This window comes from Myotis lucifugus, unplaced genomic scaffold, assembly GCF_000147115.1.
Source record: "Myotis lucifugus unplaced genomic scaffold, Myoluc2.0 scaffold_229, whole genome shotgun sequence".
NCBI classification, from domain to species: Eukaryota; Metazoa; Chordata; class Mammalia; order Chiroptera; family Vespertilionidae; genus Myotis; species Myotis lucifugus.
In genome coordinates, this window is record NW_005871277.1 from 1249643 (window position 1) to 1263486 (window position 13844).

A 13844-nucleotide genomic window follows, 5' to 3' on the forward strand; every position below is an offset into this window, starting at 1 on the left:
AAGCTCTAGAAGGTTCCGAGGCCCCTTCTGCTCCTCGGAAACTCAGTGGTTTCAGCCAGATGTGAGCCACGGGTGGTGCTTTACTGTATTCTGATTCTTTGACATTTGAATGTACCTCACCTATAATCCTTCCCGGTTCGTCAAGAATATTTGATGAGGACCTACTTCAAATGCCTCTACTCCCACCATGCCAGAGAACAGAGCGCTTTCTAGAGTCATCAGTAAGAGAACAATTCCACTCACAATAGCATCAAAAAAAAACAAAACTCATGGGAATACACTGAACAAAAGGAGTGCAAGGTTTTTACAAAGTACCAAGCATCGCTGGAAGAAGTGGAAGGTCTAAATAAATGGAGAGGCATACCAGGCTCACGGCTCAGCAGACTTAAAATTGTTAAGATGTCAATCAATACTCCCCCAAATTGATCTATAAATTCCACACAATCCCTATCAAAACCCCAGCTGGCGTTTCATGCAGAAATTGGCAAGTTGGTTGTAAAATTTATATGGAAACGCAAAAGACCCAGAAATGCAAAAAAAACCATCTGGTGAAATAATTCAGGAAGAAATAGTAATGGCATGGACATAGCGTGGTGTGGGCCAGTAGAGACCTCTTCTCAGCACACAGGGTGCCACTGATCCCAGATGCATGAAGACTTCTAGGCTCCGGTCTTTTTAAAAAAAACAAACAACAAAACCAGACAGATGAAAATTCAACTTAAGAGACTGAGGCAGATAATTAGGGATGAAGATGCCAAGGTGGCTTCTAGGCTCATGTAAGGCTTTCAGAAACTTCTGGAAGCCTGTTTGCCATCTCAGGGGGTACCAGCCACAAGGTAGAGAGATGCTGAGCAAACAAGGAGTGAGCTTGGTGAGTTTATTCTCTGTGAAGGAGTTCCTTGGGGGATGATCCTTCCCGTGGCCCCTTCTCAAGGATTACATGGTGTCCCTGGGGCCACGCAGGGGGCCGCTGATGCCATTTGGGATCCTGGATGTGAAACAGGCATCATATGTTGGTAGTTTCATGCCTCATCTCTTCTGCTTCCTCTGTATTCCAGTTCGACATATAACTTCCTGTGAAATCTGTTACAGCCTTCCCTCCGGTTCATTCTGTGGCATTAGGGCGGGGCAAAAGGTTTCCATAGCCAGCTAGGTTTAGGAAGACAACATCAGATAGGTGTCTTCGCTGCAGGACTTTTCAGAACCTTTAATACGTTAATGCCACTTGTCCTCAAGTTACTGAACCTCAACTACCTCATTTCCTTGCTCGCCTCTTTGATTTTCAGAGATTTCCTTTCTTCTGAGGACTCGTGGAGTAAGCTTTAGTAATGTCAGGCCCAGAGAGAGAGGTCAAAGCACGCCCAGATGGGGCTGGACTCACCTCCAGGAATTGACCCTGTGATTCCCTCTCACCTCACGCTTCTTGTCCACAGGAGCCAGGGGTGGGGGGCAGGGGTAAGTGATGACTTACACAGTGGTTCTCAACCTTCTGGCCCTTTAAATACAGTTCCTCATGTTGTGACCCACAAACATAAAATTATTTTCGTTGCTACTTCATAACTGTAATGTTGCTACTATTATAAATCATAATATAAATATCTGATATGCAGGATGGTCTTAGGCAACCCCTGTGAAAGGGTCGTTCGACTGCCAAAGGGGTCACGACCCACAGGTTGAGAACCGCTGACTTAGAGAGAAGCACATTGATTAGTTAGTTGGCCGAGGAAAGCGGGAAGTCCTTGTGGGGGGGACGGTGGTCATTGGCATCATCAGAGGTGAGATGGTGGCATCCTGAGCAACTTCCTTTCTTCCAAGACCTCGCCAAAGAGCTTGGCCGCCTCCAGGGCACAGCCCCAGTGGATGGTGAGCCCGTAGCCTCCATGGCCATAGTTGTGGATGACCTGGGAGAGGAAGAGAGGAGATGGCCTGGTCTGCCCTGAGAGATTCAGGAACTTTCTGAAGAGTCCTGGACAAAGCCAGAGGACACGGAAACTCTTCTGGGCACCCTGGCGGGAGGGTGGGGTCTCCGGGAGCAGCAGGAAGGGGTTGTTTGGGGAACTGGAGGTTGACACCCTAGACTCCTCTTCTACTTAGGAGATGAACCTGCTTTATACACTCAGCACAGGAAATGCAGAATCACCTAAAACTTGAAGTCAGAGGTTTACACACACACACACACACACACACACACACACACACACAAAATGGTTTGACGTTCTCTAAATCACCTTCCTCGTTCCCACCCTGCTCCGGATTGCTGAACCTCCTGTGTGAATAGACGACTCTTCTACCCACGTCGGGAGGACAGAAAACCAGGCGCACCCTAGGAGCGGGGTCTGGGTAACGTGCTTATTCATCCTGGAGACAGAGCCAAGACCTTGTGGCCCTTTTCAAAGCTCAAACCGTTAGCCGGGACTTAAAAACTCCATGCGTGACTCTCCCGATTGTACCCACATTCCCGGGATAAGGAAGGACGGTGACCTCGATAAGATTGCTTTCCTGATGGGAACCCAACCCCCACCCACTCAGGCCAGTGCCTTCAGCCCAGGACAGCACCTCCCGTCATTTCAATAAGCCCAGTTCCTGCCCTGGGAGAGAGGACATGAGAGGGGACCCCAGAGAGACAACAGAGCAGCCGCAAATGGACACGTGGGAAAGGGGGCTGGAGTCACATTCAGATGGCATCCCAAGCTTGTCCCTCACCAGGGGTCTGATTTAGGGAGCGACGCCACCTCTTGGAGCCCCTGTTTGCTCGTCTGAAACTCAGGGAGGACAGTCCCCACCCCAAAGAGCTGGAGGGGAGATTCCCTAAGGTCATTGGTGTCATGGGCACAAAGCAGATGTTCAATAAGGTGCCCATTTCCTTCTGCTTGACCACAGGTCCCAGAAAACCAAGGCACTGCCCTCTATGTAACCTGGAGTGGGTCCTTCACCATCATGGCGCCTCGTTTATAGAGGAGGGGACATGAGCCAGCACTGCCAAGGGCCCTCTTAGGAGTGAGGAGGGCATTGCTTTCCATGCCAGGAAAGCGTACCTCTGTGTCTGAAGACCCGAAGCAAAGCTGTTCTCTCTCTAGCCGAATCTGGGGGCGTACTGGCCGGAAGCCAGTCAATTCAGCAACAATTTTGGCATCCTGGAAAGAAAAGTGTTAGTAATTCATCTCCGGATTATTTTTTTTCTGCTGCCATTTTTAGGGGATAGAGAGTTCACTTTTGGGACCTCGGTATCATTACCACCACCTTGGACACCATCACTGTCTGTTTTATTCATCCCCACTGCCATCATCACCACCTTTGTCAGCCACCAACATCGTTACTATCACTCCTTACCACCACTTCTATCAGCTTCTCCATCTTTATCAACCACCAGTCACCACCATGATATTGTCAACAGTCACCACCTCATCACCATCCTTATTACCATCCTCAGCATGTTCATCACCATCAATACCAACCACTACCTCCACCTGCTCATCACACCCTCTTCACCATGAGTGTTGTCATTGCCACTAACAGTCATTGCACATGAGAAAACTGAAATTTCTGCAACAAATATGTTTTGAAGATGTCACCTTAACAGAGAGTCAGTCTCAGTCATGGTCATAGATGTTTCATCAGCCCATAGCAGGACTTCCCCGGACATTATCAAATTTGGGTGTATTCCACAGGCCCTTGCTGGAATTAATTCGCCCAGTTATCCCGTGGTGGAATCTTCCCCTCCTCACATGTCCTCACGATCAAGCTGCCCGGAGCCTGGTCTAGGGACCGGATACCTCTCCCCCTTACCTTCAGCGTGGGCTCCAGTCTGCAGCAGCCTTCCCAGATGGTGTTGTGGTCTTCACTATTGCTCACCTCGTTCCAGTTCCCCAGCTGGAAGATGCCTCCAAGGGTCACTGCCTGGATCCTACAGAAAAGTAAGGAAGGTCAAGGATGAAGGGAAACGAAGCCTTTGAGATGAGTGGGGGTCATCACCACGCTAACCCTTACCACCATCTCTACCTAACTCACTGCTACCATCAACATCCCTGCTCACAATACCACCAACACTACGGCCATTGCCATGGTCATCACCATCAACCACCACTTCCACCATCACCGTTATTGTCATCTCTTCATGTGTACAGCATGGCAACTATAGTTAACAGTACTGTATGAATACTTGAAAATTGCTAAGAGAATAGATTTTTAAAAAAATATTTTCTATTGATTTCAGAGAGGAAGGGAGAGGTAGAGAGAGATAGAAACATCAATGATGACAGAGGCTCATTGATCGCTGCCTCCTGCATGCAACCTGGGTATGTGCCCTGACTGGGAACCGAATCCGGGACCTCTGGGACGACGCTCAAGCCACTGAGCCACCATGGCCAGACAAGAGAGTAGATTTTAAGTGTTCTCGCCACACACAATGTCATTATGTGAGGTAATGAATGTGTTAACTAACCTTATTGTGGTAATCATTTCATAATATATACATCTATCAAATCATATTATGCATCTCAAATGAGCACAGGGTTATGTGTCAATTATATCTCAATAAACCTGGAAAAAATATTGTCATATCCATCAACAGCACCATCTGCACTACTTCCTTCCTTGTTACCATTGAGATGTCGTCACCACCATCCCGTCACCATTTCCACCACCGTCATTAGCCATGGATATTGTCATCTCCTGCTCACCATCGCCATCGCCATTGAGACCGTCAGCACAGCCACAGAGTTAACATGGCCTCTGAGACTGTCATCTCTGCCACTCTGTTACCGTTATCATTGCTACTGTCATCTCCAAGAGCACTGCCTATCCCCCCCACTCCCAGCCACCACCAGCATTAACACTGATCTCCTCATCAATAGCAAGACTATCTTTACTGCCACTATTTCACTATCAACATGGTGGTCATCGCATCAATACCACCACCATATTCATTAACACCATCACCTCTGTCATTAATATCACCATCAGCTCCAATCACCATTCCCACCACCCTTCCTGCTGTTGCCATTCACACCACGTCTAGTGTCACTGCCATCACGTCCTTGTCTCCAGCATCACCTTTGTCTCTAGCATCACTCTCATCCGAAAGCATGTTCAAGCCTGGCCGGCAGTGTGTGGCTCAGTGGTTGGTGTTTCTATCTCTGTTGCCCTCTCCCAGGCATTTAATGACTCAACCACACTTAAAAAAAAACATTTGAAGAAAAAAGCTGAAGGGACTAAGCAAGGGGCCTGGGGAGCTGAAGGTGGGCATACAGATGGCCCCTCTTCTGCCTAGGATGCCAGCTTTTTACCCTGGGATGATGTACGGGGACTTGTAGATGCCTCTGTCTAGGTCATGGGTGATGATGAAGTGCTTCATCCAAGGGGCATCCACCTGTTGATAGAGGACAGAGAAGTCTCCTCAGGGGAGATGGATCAGCGGGCCCCCTGCCTTGCTCCCCTCCAAGAGCACATGCTCTGATAAGAGTGGACAATTCCCAGGACCCCCTGCCACCAGGCTGCCCGCACTTGCAGGAAGAGCACCCTGACTGAGAGCCAACCTGCCCCCTGAAGCATCGCATGTTTTCACCCACGTACCCACAGAAGAGCCCAGCATGCATGTGCAAACACACACACATGCACACACACGCCATTCCTACACACCTACACACCTACGAATGCACACGTGTACATTCACAAACAGGCATGCCTCATGCACATGTACACGTACACAGTGAGAGGTGGTGTGGACTGATGCTTATACCCAGGCTCTTACTCCAAGCTGCCTGGGTTCTGATCCCGGTTCCACCGCTTACTACTGCGTGAACTTGTGCATGTCCCTTAATTCCCCTGTGCCTCAGTTTCCCCATCTGTGAGACGGCGATGGTGATATGATAGACCCCATCTCAAAGGGTTGTGGTGAGGATTCAGCGATGGACACAACAAAGTCCTCTTTTCGTTATAATAATAGGCATGCTCGCACACATATGCAGCTCCCATATATGCACAAGCATATACGAGTATATAGACACGCATGCTGTGCTATTAAGAAGAAATCTCGAAAGAGAACATTTGGGAGGGGCGTGTTGCGTTGGTCTCTCTTGCTTCTTCGACATGCAATTCCTCTGGCAGATGTCCCTGACCCATCCTCTGTCTTTGGAGATGAAATAAGCAGGCAGCTACCATCTTCCTAACAACAAAGGCCGAGGTCTCATCCCTCACCTCCACACTCACCTTAATGATCTGCCCCCGGCCTGGCTGCAGCAGCGGGTCCGGCTGCAGCGCCCCGGCCCACACGCCGGTGCAGTTGATAATCACATCAGCGCCTCCTCTTGCCACCTGGCAGCAACCAACAGGGCAGGTGGGGTGGAAGGGGGTAAGGATCCTGGTACCCCTGCCCCCTCTCCTACCCTCCTTTCACCTCAAAGCTCTCAGCTCCCTGTGGCACAGCAGAGCGGAGGCTCAAGGAGGAATTCCTGGGCCTGCTCCTAATGTCTGCTCTGCCCTTGACCTGCCCTGTGGCCTCAGAAATGTCCCGTCACCTCCTCTAGGCTCAGCTGCCTTGGCAATAAAATGGGGCTGGTAATGCACATTCGCAAGCCACTGTGAGGATCCAGTGTGGCTCTCGGTGTAAACGTGCTTAGAAAGGAGTACCGTGGAAAAGGGGGGACCTTTCTGGAACCTTCCAGAAGTCAGAAAGCAAGCGGAGCTCGTTCTCGTGCTCTTTCTGACTCCCTTTCCTTTCATTCTCTTGCGTTCTCCTCTGCCGAGACATCTGCAGAAGGCACGTTGGAACCCCTAGTGCCGGGCACGGGTGGGACACTCGGTAGGTCCAGGATGTAGCCTGATGGGCACCCAGACTCCCAGCCCCGCCCCCGTGAGGCCCCTCAGAGGTCAGTCCTGGGGCATGCACATCGCAGGGCACTGTTACTGTTCATGAGCTAGTGTTTGCTACACTGGACTGTCATCTCTTTGGGAATGAGGGCTGCGTCTGAGTCAGCTATATTTCCCAAGGGCCCATCAGGGCTGGGCGCAGAGCGATGCTTACTATAGAATGCTAGTAGCTGCGGGGACTGAGCGCCTTCCATGAGCCAAGCACTACCCTAGCTGCCGGGATTGAGTGAAGTCCTAGAACAAAGCTCCTGGGGCAAGGCCAGCGCCTGATGGTAGCTGCTCCTGTCATGATGACTGGTGGTGGTGTTCCTCCGGCGGTGAGTCAGCTGGGGCCCGTGACTTTGCAGAAGCAAAAACCCAGATGCCGGTAGGAGGCAATCCAAGTGTCCGGAACTTGGGGGTGGGGAGCAGCTGATACTGGGCTTTAATATAGATCAGCCCTCCTGGCCGCCATTGTCCCCCTGTCCCTTCACTTCTGCCACCAATATCAAGGCAAAATGCCCGAGTCCTTCTGGGATTGACAGACGGTTGGAGTCTGGGATGGGCCTCAAAAGGGATCCTGGAAGACTGAGGAGGAGGCCCCTCAACTCAGCAACAGGAAGCAAAGGCTCGCCCCCTTCTCCTCCCCCCCCAACCCAGCCCTGCCAGCCCTGCAGCTCACCTCCTCGAAAGACTCCACCTTCTGCTGGAAGAACCTCACTCCCCGCTCGGTTAACCTGGGATGATCAGACACATGGAAAAGCTCATTACTCAACCCTCTCTCCCACCTCTCCACAAGGACGGCATGGGGACACGTCCCAAAGATCCTCTGTCCTGTGGGGTGCTCCTTGAGAAAACGGCTGTACAGCCAAACCGGTTGGTGCCCCAGGGGGCCATGAAATGTCCCTTGGGAAACCTGAGACGGTCCAAGCTCCTCATCGGGCAGATGGAGATAGGAGAAGGGCCTTGCTGAAGGTCATACTGTGAGTCAGTGACGGGACTGGGGCTCAAACTCAATGCAGGGGGGAGGGGGGACAAGGTTGGACCAATGCCACCCCTTTGTCAGAAGCAGAGCATGCGGAGGGAGGGGGGCTAGGGACACTCACCCCTCCCTCTAAATCTCTCAGCTGAAAAATATTTGTCACTATTAGAAATATAATAGAAACATCAAAAGAACAAAAAAAATAAACTATATAAAGGCTGAAGCATAACCTCAGGACTATTTTATCTACATAGTTTCCTCAAGGTAGAAAAACTTGGAACATTTGTTCCAGGAAGAGCCTAGACAGAGTCGTTAAGTGTCCCAAGGTTAGAAGAAATAACCGGGTTTTAGCGCAATAGTTCGTAAACTTGGCTGATCATTAGAATCACCCAGGGAATTTCCTAAAATACAAATTTCTGAGCCCCATCCCAGAGGTTTTGATTCAGTAGATATGAAGCAGGGTCCTGAAAGCTACGTTTTTAAAAAACTTCTCAGGTCACTTGATAAAAGCCACCATCTATTCTATATTTTTAAAAATCATAATGAAGTAGTAATATGTAGGAAATATATGGAATCTTTCTTAATGTGAAGGCATGTGGATACAAATACAAATGTATCTCTCAAGCTAATGTTTGCTAATGTGGAACACTTCAAGATTCCTATCAACATCAAGAACAAGACAGGGACATCTACTATCACCTGTATTATTTACATTGTTCTGGAGGTACTGGCCATAGCAGTTAGACAAGAAAAGAAAAGATGAGATATAAAAATAAAAGGCAACGTATGTTTTGTAGACGATGTAAATAGACCTGGAAAACTTAAGAGAATCCATTTAAAGCTACTACACAAATGTTATGGATTTTAGTGAGGTCGATAATAAACATCACATGTAAAGAGTTGCCCAGCCAGATGGAACCCCTGCACAGCGGTTAACTCCCACCACACCTAAAGGTTAATGTTTGGGGTTGGTCGATACAAGGACGAATACCATGAACAACCATCTACTACAACCCTGGTCCCTGGGAGGTGCTTTCCTGAAGCTAAAGTTGAACATCTCACCTTTCAGTCAGCCACTGCAGATACCTCCTCCCCTCCAGAGTCAGGCTTGTGTTGAACCAGCCATAGCTAGAGTCACAGCAGGCAAAGGTGGGAATAAAGGATCAGAATCAGAAGGCTATCCAATGGAGATGAGAGCAGTGTTGGGTGGTTGTTGTGTGTTTTTGGAGGGGCGGTGGGAGGGAGGTGGTGTTGGTGTAGGCCCAAGGGTCGAGACAGGACCATTATTGGGAGAAGTTCAAGTGGAAGTGGTTTTTAGCTCAATGCAAGGAGATTTGTTCTGTCAGACAAAGCCATCCCTGACATGGGGATGTGCAAGTGGAGACTGGATGTGCCTTTGGAGAGGGGATTCAAGCATTGGGTGGGTGAGGAGAGGACCGGAAAGACACTGGGCTTTAGGGAAAAGAACAGAGGGGTTTGGCGTCACACAGACTGCATTGGAATCCCATTTTGGTCACTTGGCTGTCACATAGCCTCTTTAAAAGGGTACGGAGCTTCTGGCCTTGAGATCTGTGGTTCCATAACCCCCACTTCCTTAGCCCAAGGCCCAGTTTGGGTGGGTTTCTTCTCTGAAGGAGCTGAACAGAGCACCAGGAGACCAAGTTCTGAGGGGTCTAGGCGTAGGATGGGACAGGAACTTTGGTGACTCCATCTTCTGCTGCCTTCTGGACGGGTCTGTCTGAATTGTGGGGCCTCATTCCCTTTGCCCATGACAGTAACCTTACCTGTAATCGGGGAACATGTCCAGCTCCCTGGGGGTCAGCTTCCGAAATCCCAGAACTATGTCCTTCCAGGAAGGGTCCTGCAGAAGAAGGAGAGGAGGGGACACAGGGATGGGTGCAAGTCAAGAGTATCTGTAACAAAAAATTTTATGTAATGTTCACTGTGTGTAAGGCTCTGTTCCAAGCATTTTACTTATACCACTCCATTTAATCTTCACAACAACCCACTGAGGTAGATCCTATTATTATCCCCATTTAATAGATGGGCCCATTGAGGCTTAGAGAGGTTAAGTGACTTGTCTAAGATCACACAATTAATAAATGGTGGAGCTGAGATCTGAACCCACACAGTTTGGCTTCAGTGTCCAAATTCTTAACCATTATGCTATACTAAGGGTAAGAGTAAGACTTGGGGTGAGTGATAGGGTAAGGGTTGGGAATATGGGGGACAAAAGGGGAGGCAGTGAAAGTCCCCAAGGAGTGAGCGTGGGGTCAGACAACATAAATGGAAATTTCAGTCTCACCCCTGAACACTTGAATTCTCTGAGACTCAGTTTTCTGGTCTGTATCATGGAGATAATAGACACTCTTGGTCCCATGGAAGGTAATAGATATTGTGGCTAATGCTCTTAGCACAGGGTTAAATGTTGACTAAACCTTGGAGAGTTGGCTTGGGGTTGTGGGCACCCAGCCAAATCACCCTCTCCAAGCAACCTGAGAACATCCCCCATGCGGTCACAGACTGTCTGGGTTCAAATCCCAGCTCTGCCACTTTAAAGCTTTGTGAGCTCAAGTAAGGTACGCCATTTCATCTGCAAAAGGAAGATACTAATAACACTCAATTATTGTGAGAGTTAATTGAGGCACTATTTGTAAAGTAGTTAGGACAGGGCCTGGCACACAGTAGGGGCTTTAGAAGTGTGCACCATGATGAGTGTCTTAGTCCATCTTGATGAAAAGCCTGGGGACCACCTGCAGGGTCACAGGACGTATTTTGGCCTCAGCACCAAGTGCCCACCACTACAGAACGTGACTCTGGTCTGTGATCAAGGCTCTGCCCCATGGTCAAGGGCTCCTCACTCACCGGAACAGCTTCATGGAAGAGGTTGTAGCCCGAGATCGGGGCCAGGCCCATGTTTGCAGCGTTGGGGGAATGGACGTGGCTCAGGAGGTAGTCGAAGGTCTGCCGGTTCCAATGCCTGGAAGGGTCCACCAGAGTCTCATCACGTCATGCCCTGAGCTGGATAAGACCGCTCTGAGGGTCAGCTTGCCCAGGGCTGTGGTCAGGCTGGTGGGGAGGTGTCCAAATCCAGAAATCCATCATGGTCCACTCCTGCAGCCCCTCTTCCCCAAGCTTTCCAATATGTCCCCATCAATAGAAAAGAGAAGAGGGAAACCGAGCATGCTCCCTCACAACCATTCGGAACCTACCTCCAACTTAGGATCACGTAGTTGCCAAGTTTAAATGAAGGCTGTGACCTGCTCCGGAGACTGTGAGCCACAGGGTTCAAGCTCTCTCTCGGCTCCACCCCACTGTAAACACCAGCTGGCACTCCCAAAGGCTTCCTCTTCTCCCTGGGCTCACAGCTCAACTACATTTCCCAGACTCCTTTGCAGCTAGGCATGACCATGTGACTGCCTTCTAGCCAAAAGACCCCAGAAACTGTGCACACGTAGTCCTCATGCTATGCTCCTTGTGCAGGTTGCTGGCTCATGTGTAGGGCAACGTTGGAAGCCACGGAGGAGAATGACAGAGCCATGAGCTGGAAAGAAGCCCGATCCCTGAACTGTCACCCACTGATCAGGAACATTGGTTTGGAATTTGTGGGTGGAATAAAACATCTGTTTGAGCTGTTATTCATCTGAGGTGTCCTTTGTGGAATCAGCTGGGGGTTTCAAAACTCACATCATGACCTTTGCAACTTCTTTGCTAAACCTGAGCATTGATCGACTCAGAAGTATTCCTGATTTACCAATTCATCTGGCATCGACAACCTCCTGGTTTAGGGGAGGGATGGAGACAAAGCCTCCATCGGTCCGGCACATGTCACCTCTATCACTGCTGAGACCAAGTGTAGCATCTGTCACTAGCACCTAGAAGGGGCTTCATATTTATTATTTTCTTCACATCATGCCAGGCCATAGCCTCCACAATGGGCTTGTCATTGGTGACAGGGACCCTGAGAGGGGGCAGCCCCCTCCGGAGACTCAGCTCCTCTGACCGCCCGGCCACCCTCTGGGACCCTCACTCACGCCTCCTGCTGGCTGCCGGGGTCGGAGAGGTAGGGCTGCCACAGGCCAGCAGCCACGTCGGTGTTGGTGAGCGGGGTGAAGCAGTCTGCGTAGATCTTCAAGTCCAGCGACTGCAGGACCGAGTGGTAGCGCTCGTGGATGCAGAGGGCGGTGGACAGCCCAATGACGCCCGCTCCGATCACCACCACGCGCATTGTGCCAGCCTGCAGGACCATCTCCATCACCATCACCATCACCACCATCACCACCATCACCACCCCCCACGGAAGGCTTAGAGCAGTGGTTCTCAACCTTCTGGCCCTTTAAATACAGTTCCTCATGTTGTGACCCAACCATAAAATTATTTTCATTGCTACTTCATAACTGTAATGTTGCTACTGTTATGAATCGTCATGTAAATATCTGATATGCAGGATGGTCTTAGGCGACCCCTGTGAAAGGGTCGTTGGACCGCCAAAGGGGTCGCGACCCACAGGTTGAGAACCGCTGGCTTAGAGAGTGGTGGATACTGCCAAACCCTTGTAACACTCAATCCTCACCATGACCCTGACAAAGGGAGAAACAGACATGGAGAGGCAAAGCCCAAGGTCACACAGCGGGTAAGTGATACCACTTCCTATGGGAAGCCTCCCCGAATGCACTGTATCCATCTGGGAACATTAAAAGGGCCTAACCCCGGTGGGTGTGGCTCAGTGGTTGAGCATCAACCCATGAAACAGGAGGGCAAGATTTGATACCCAGTCTGGGCACATGCCCAGGTTGCGGGCTCGATCCCCAGTGTGGGGCATGCAGGAGGCAGCCGATCAATGATTTTCATCATTGATGTTTCTATCCGTCTCTCCCTCTCCCTTCCTCTCTCTGAAATCAATAAAAACATATTTAGAAGGGCGTAGGCAGAGTTCCTAGCTAGCTCTAAGCTGGGGAGTCAAATGGTTATAACTATGGGCTCTGGCTTCAAATCTCAAATCTCAGTTCTGCTGCCTACTGGCCATGGACCTTGGGCAAGACGCTTCCCAAGCCTCAATTTCTTCTTCTGGAAAATGGGGATATGAACTCATGCCTCGAAGAGTTGATGGAAGATTACCAAGATGGCACATGTAAAACGTTTAACCCTGCCCTAACCGGTTTGGCTCAGTGGATAGAGCGTTGGCCTGCAGACTGAAAGGTCCCGGGTTCGATTCTGGTCAAGGGCATGTACCTTGGTTGCGGGCACATCCCCAGAAGGGGGTGTGCAGGAGGCGACTCATTGATGTTTCTCTCTCATCCATGTTTCTGACTCTCTATGCCTCTCCCTTCCTCTCTGTAAAAAATCAATAAAGTATATTTTTAAAAAAACAACAAAAAACGTTTAACCCAGTGTCTAGTACAAAAGAAGTGACTTACTGACATTCGCGGAGCACCTACTGTGTGCCGGCCTCAGCGCTAAACGCTTCCCATGCTTCATTTCCTGTAAGTCTCCCAATATTCTTATTAAGGTAGGGACTAGTGTTACTGGCTCCACTTTCCACATGAAGAAACTGAGGCTCTGAGAGATTAAAGTCACTTCCCCGAGGTCACAGAGCCAGGAAGGGGTGCTGCTGGGATTTCATTTCAAGTAAACTCACGCGCACTTTTTGCACACCTACTGTGTGCCGTGCCAGGCCGGCAGCTAGTGGATGCAGCTGTAAGCAAATCAGCTGCAAAGGCTGGCCTCAGAACTCAGGTCCTCCAGCGCACCCCCTCACGGCCAAGCCTTGGGGTGCTGGGCTGCCTGGGTCCTCAGAATTTTAGAAGGCCTAGCAGCTTTTGACCTTGAAGCTGGTTGGGCCTGCACAGCAGGGAAATATTCTACTGGCTCCTGCTGAGGCAGAACAAGGGGACGTTTGTGCCTGAAAGGGCCAAATTCAACTTTCCCTCCTCTTTACTCACAACTCTCCTCCCACAGACCTTGGCTCCCCGCCTGTGGCCCTGAACGGCAGGACATTCTCAGTATGGCCTAGTTT

The 13844-nt window shown here is 50.0% G+C and overlaps 1 protein-coding gene across 2 annotated transcripts in view; it reads right to left on the bottom strand.

The window, feature by feature from the left end:
- Positions 1-1675: 1675 nt before the first annotated feature.
- DAO (D-amino acid oxidase) overlaps positions 1676-13844 on the bottom strand; it is a 15873-nt gene continuing 3704 nt past the window's right edge. The window contains exons 2-11 of one of the 2 annotated variants that reach the window (XM_006098322.2): positions 11863-12065; positions 10694-10808; positions 9613-9689; positions 8891-8956; positions 7529-7583; positions 6208-6312; positions 5286-5368; positions 3787-3904; positions 3036-3134; positions 1676-1901 (exon numbers count right to left, since the gene is read on the bottom strand). In XM_006098322.2, coding sequence (XP_006098384.1) covers positions 1770-1901; positions 3036-3134; positions 3787-3904; positions 5286-5368; positions 6208-6312; positions 7529-7583; positions 8891-8956; positions 9613-9689; positions 10694-10808; positions 11863-12056 — 1044 coding nt within the window. In that variant the 5' untranslated portion in view covers positions 12057-12065 and the 3' untranslated portion in view covers positions 1676-1769. Of the gene's footprint in view, positions 1902-3035; positions 3135-3786; positions 3905-5285; positions 5369-6207; positions 6313-7528; positions 7584-8890; positions 8957-9612; positions 9690-10693; positions 10809-11862; positions 12071-13844 lie in introns of those variants that run through there. The other variant, XM_023762071.1, reaches the window with a different exon arrangement.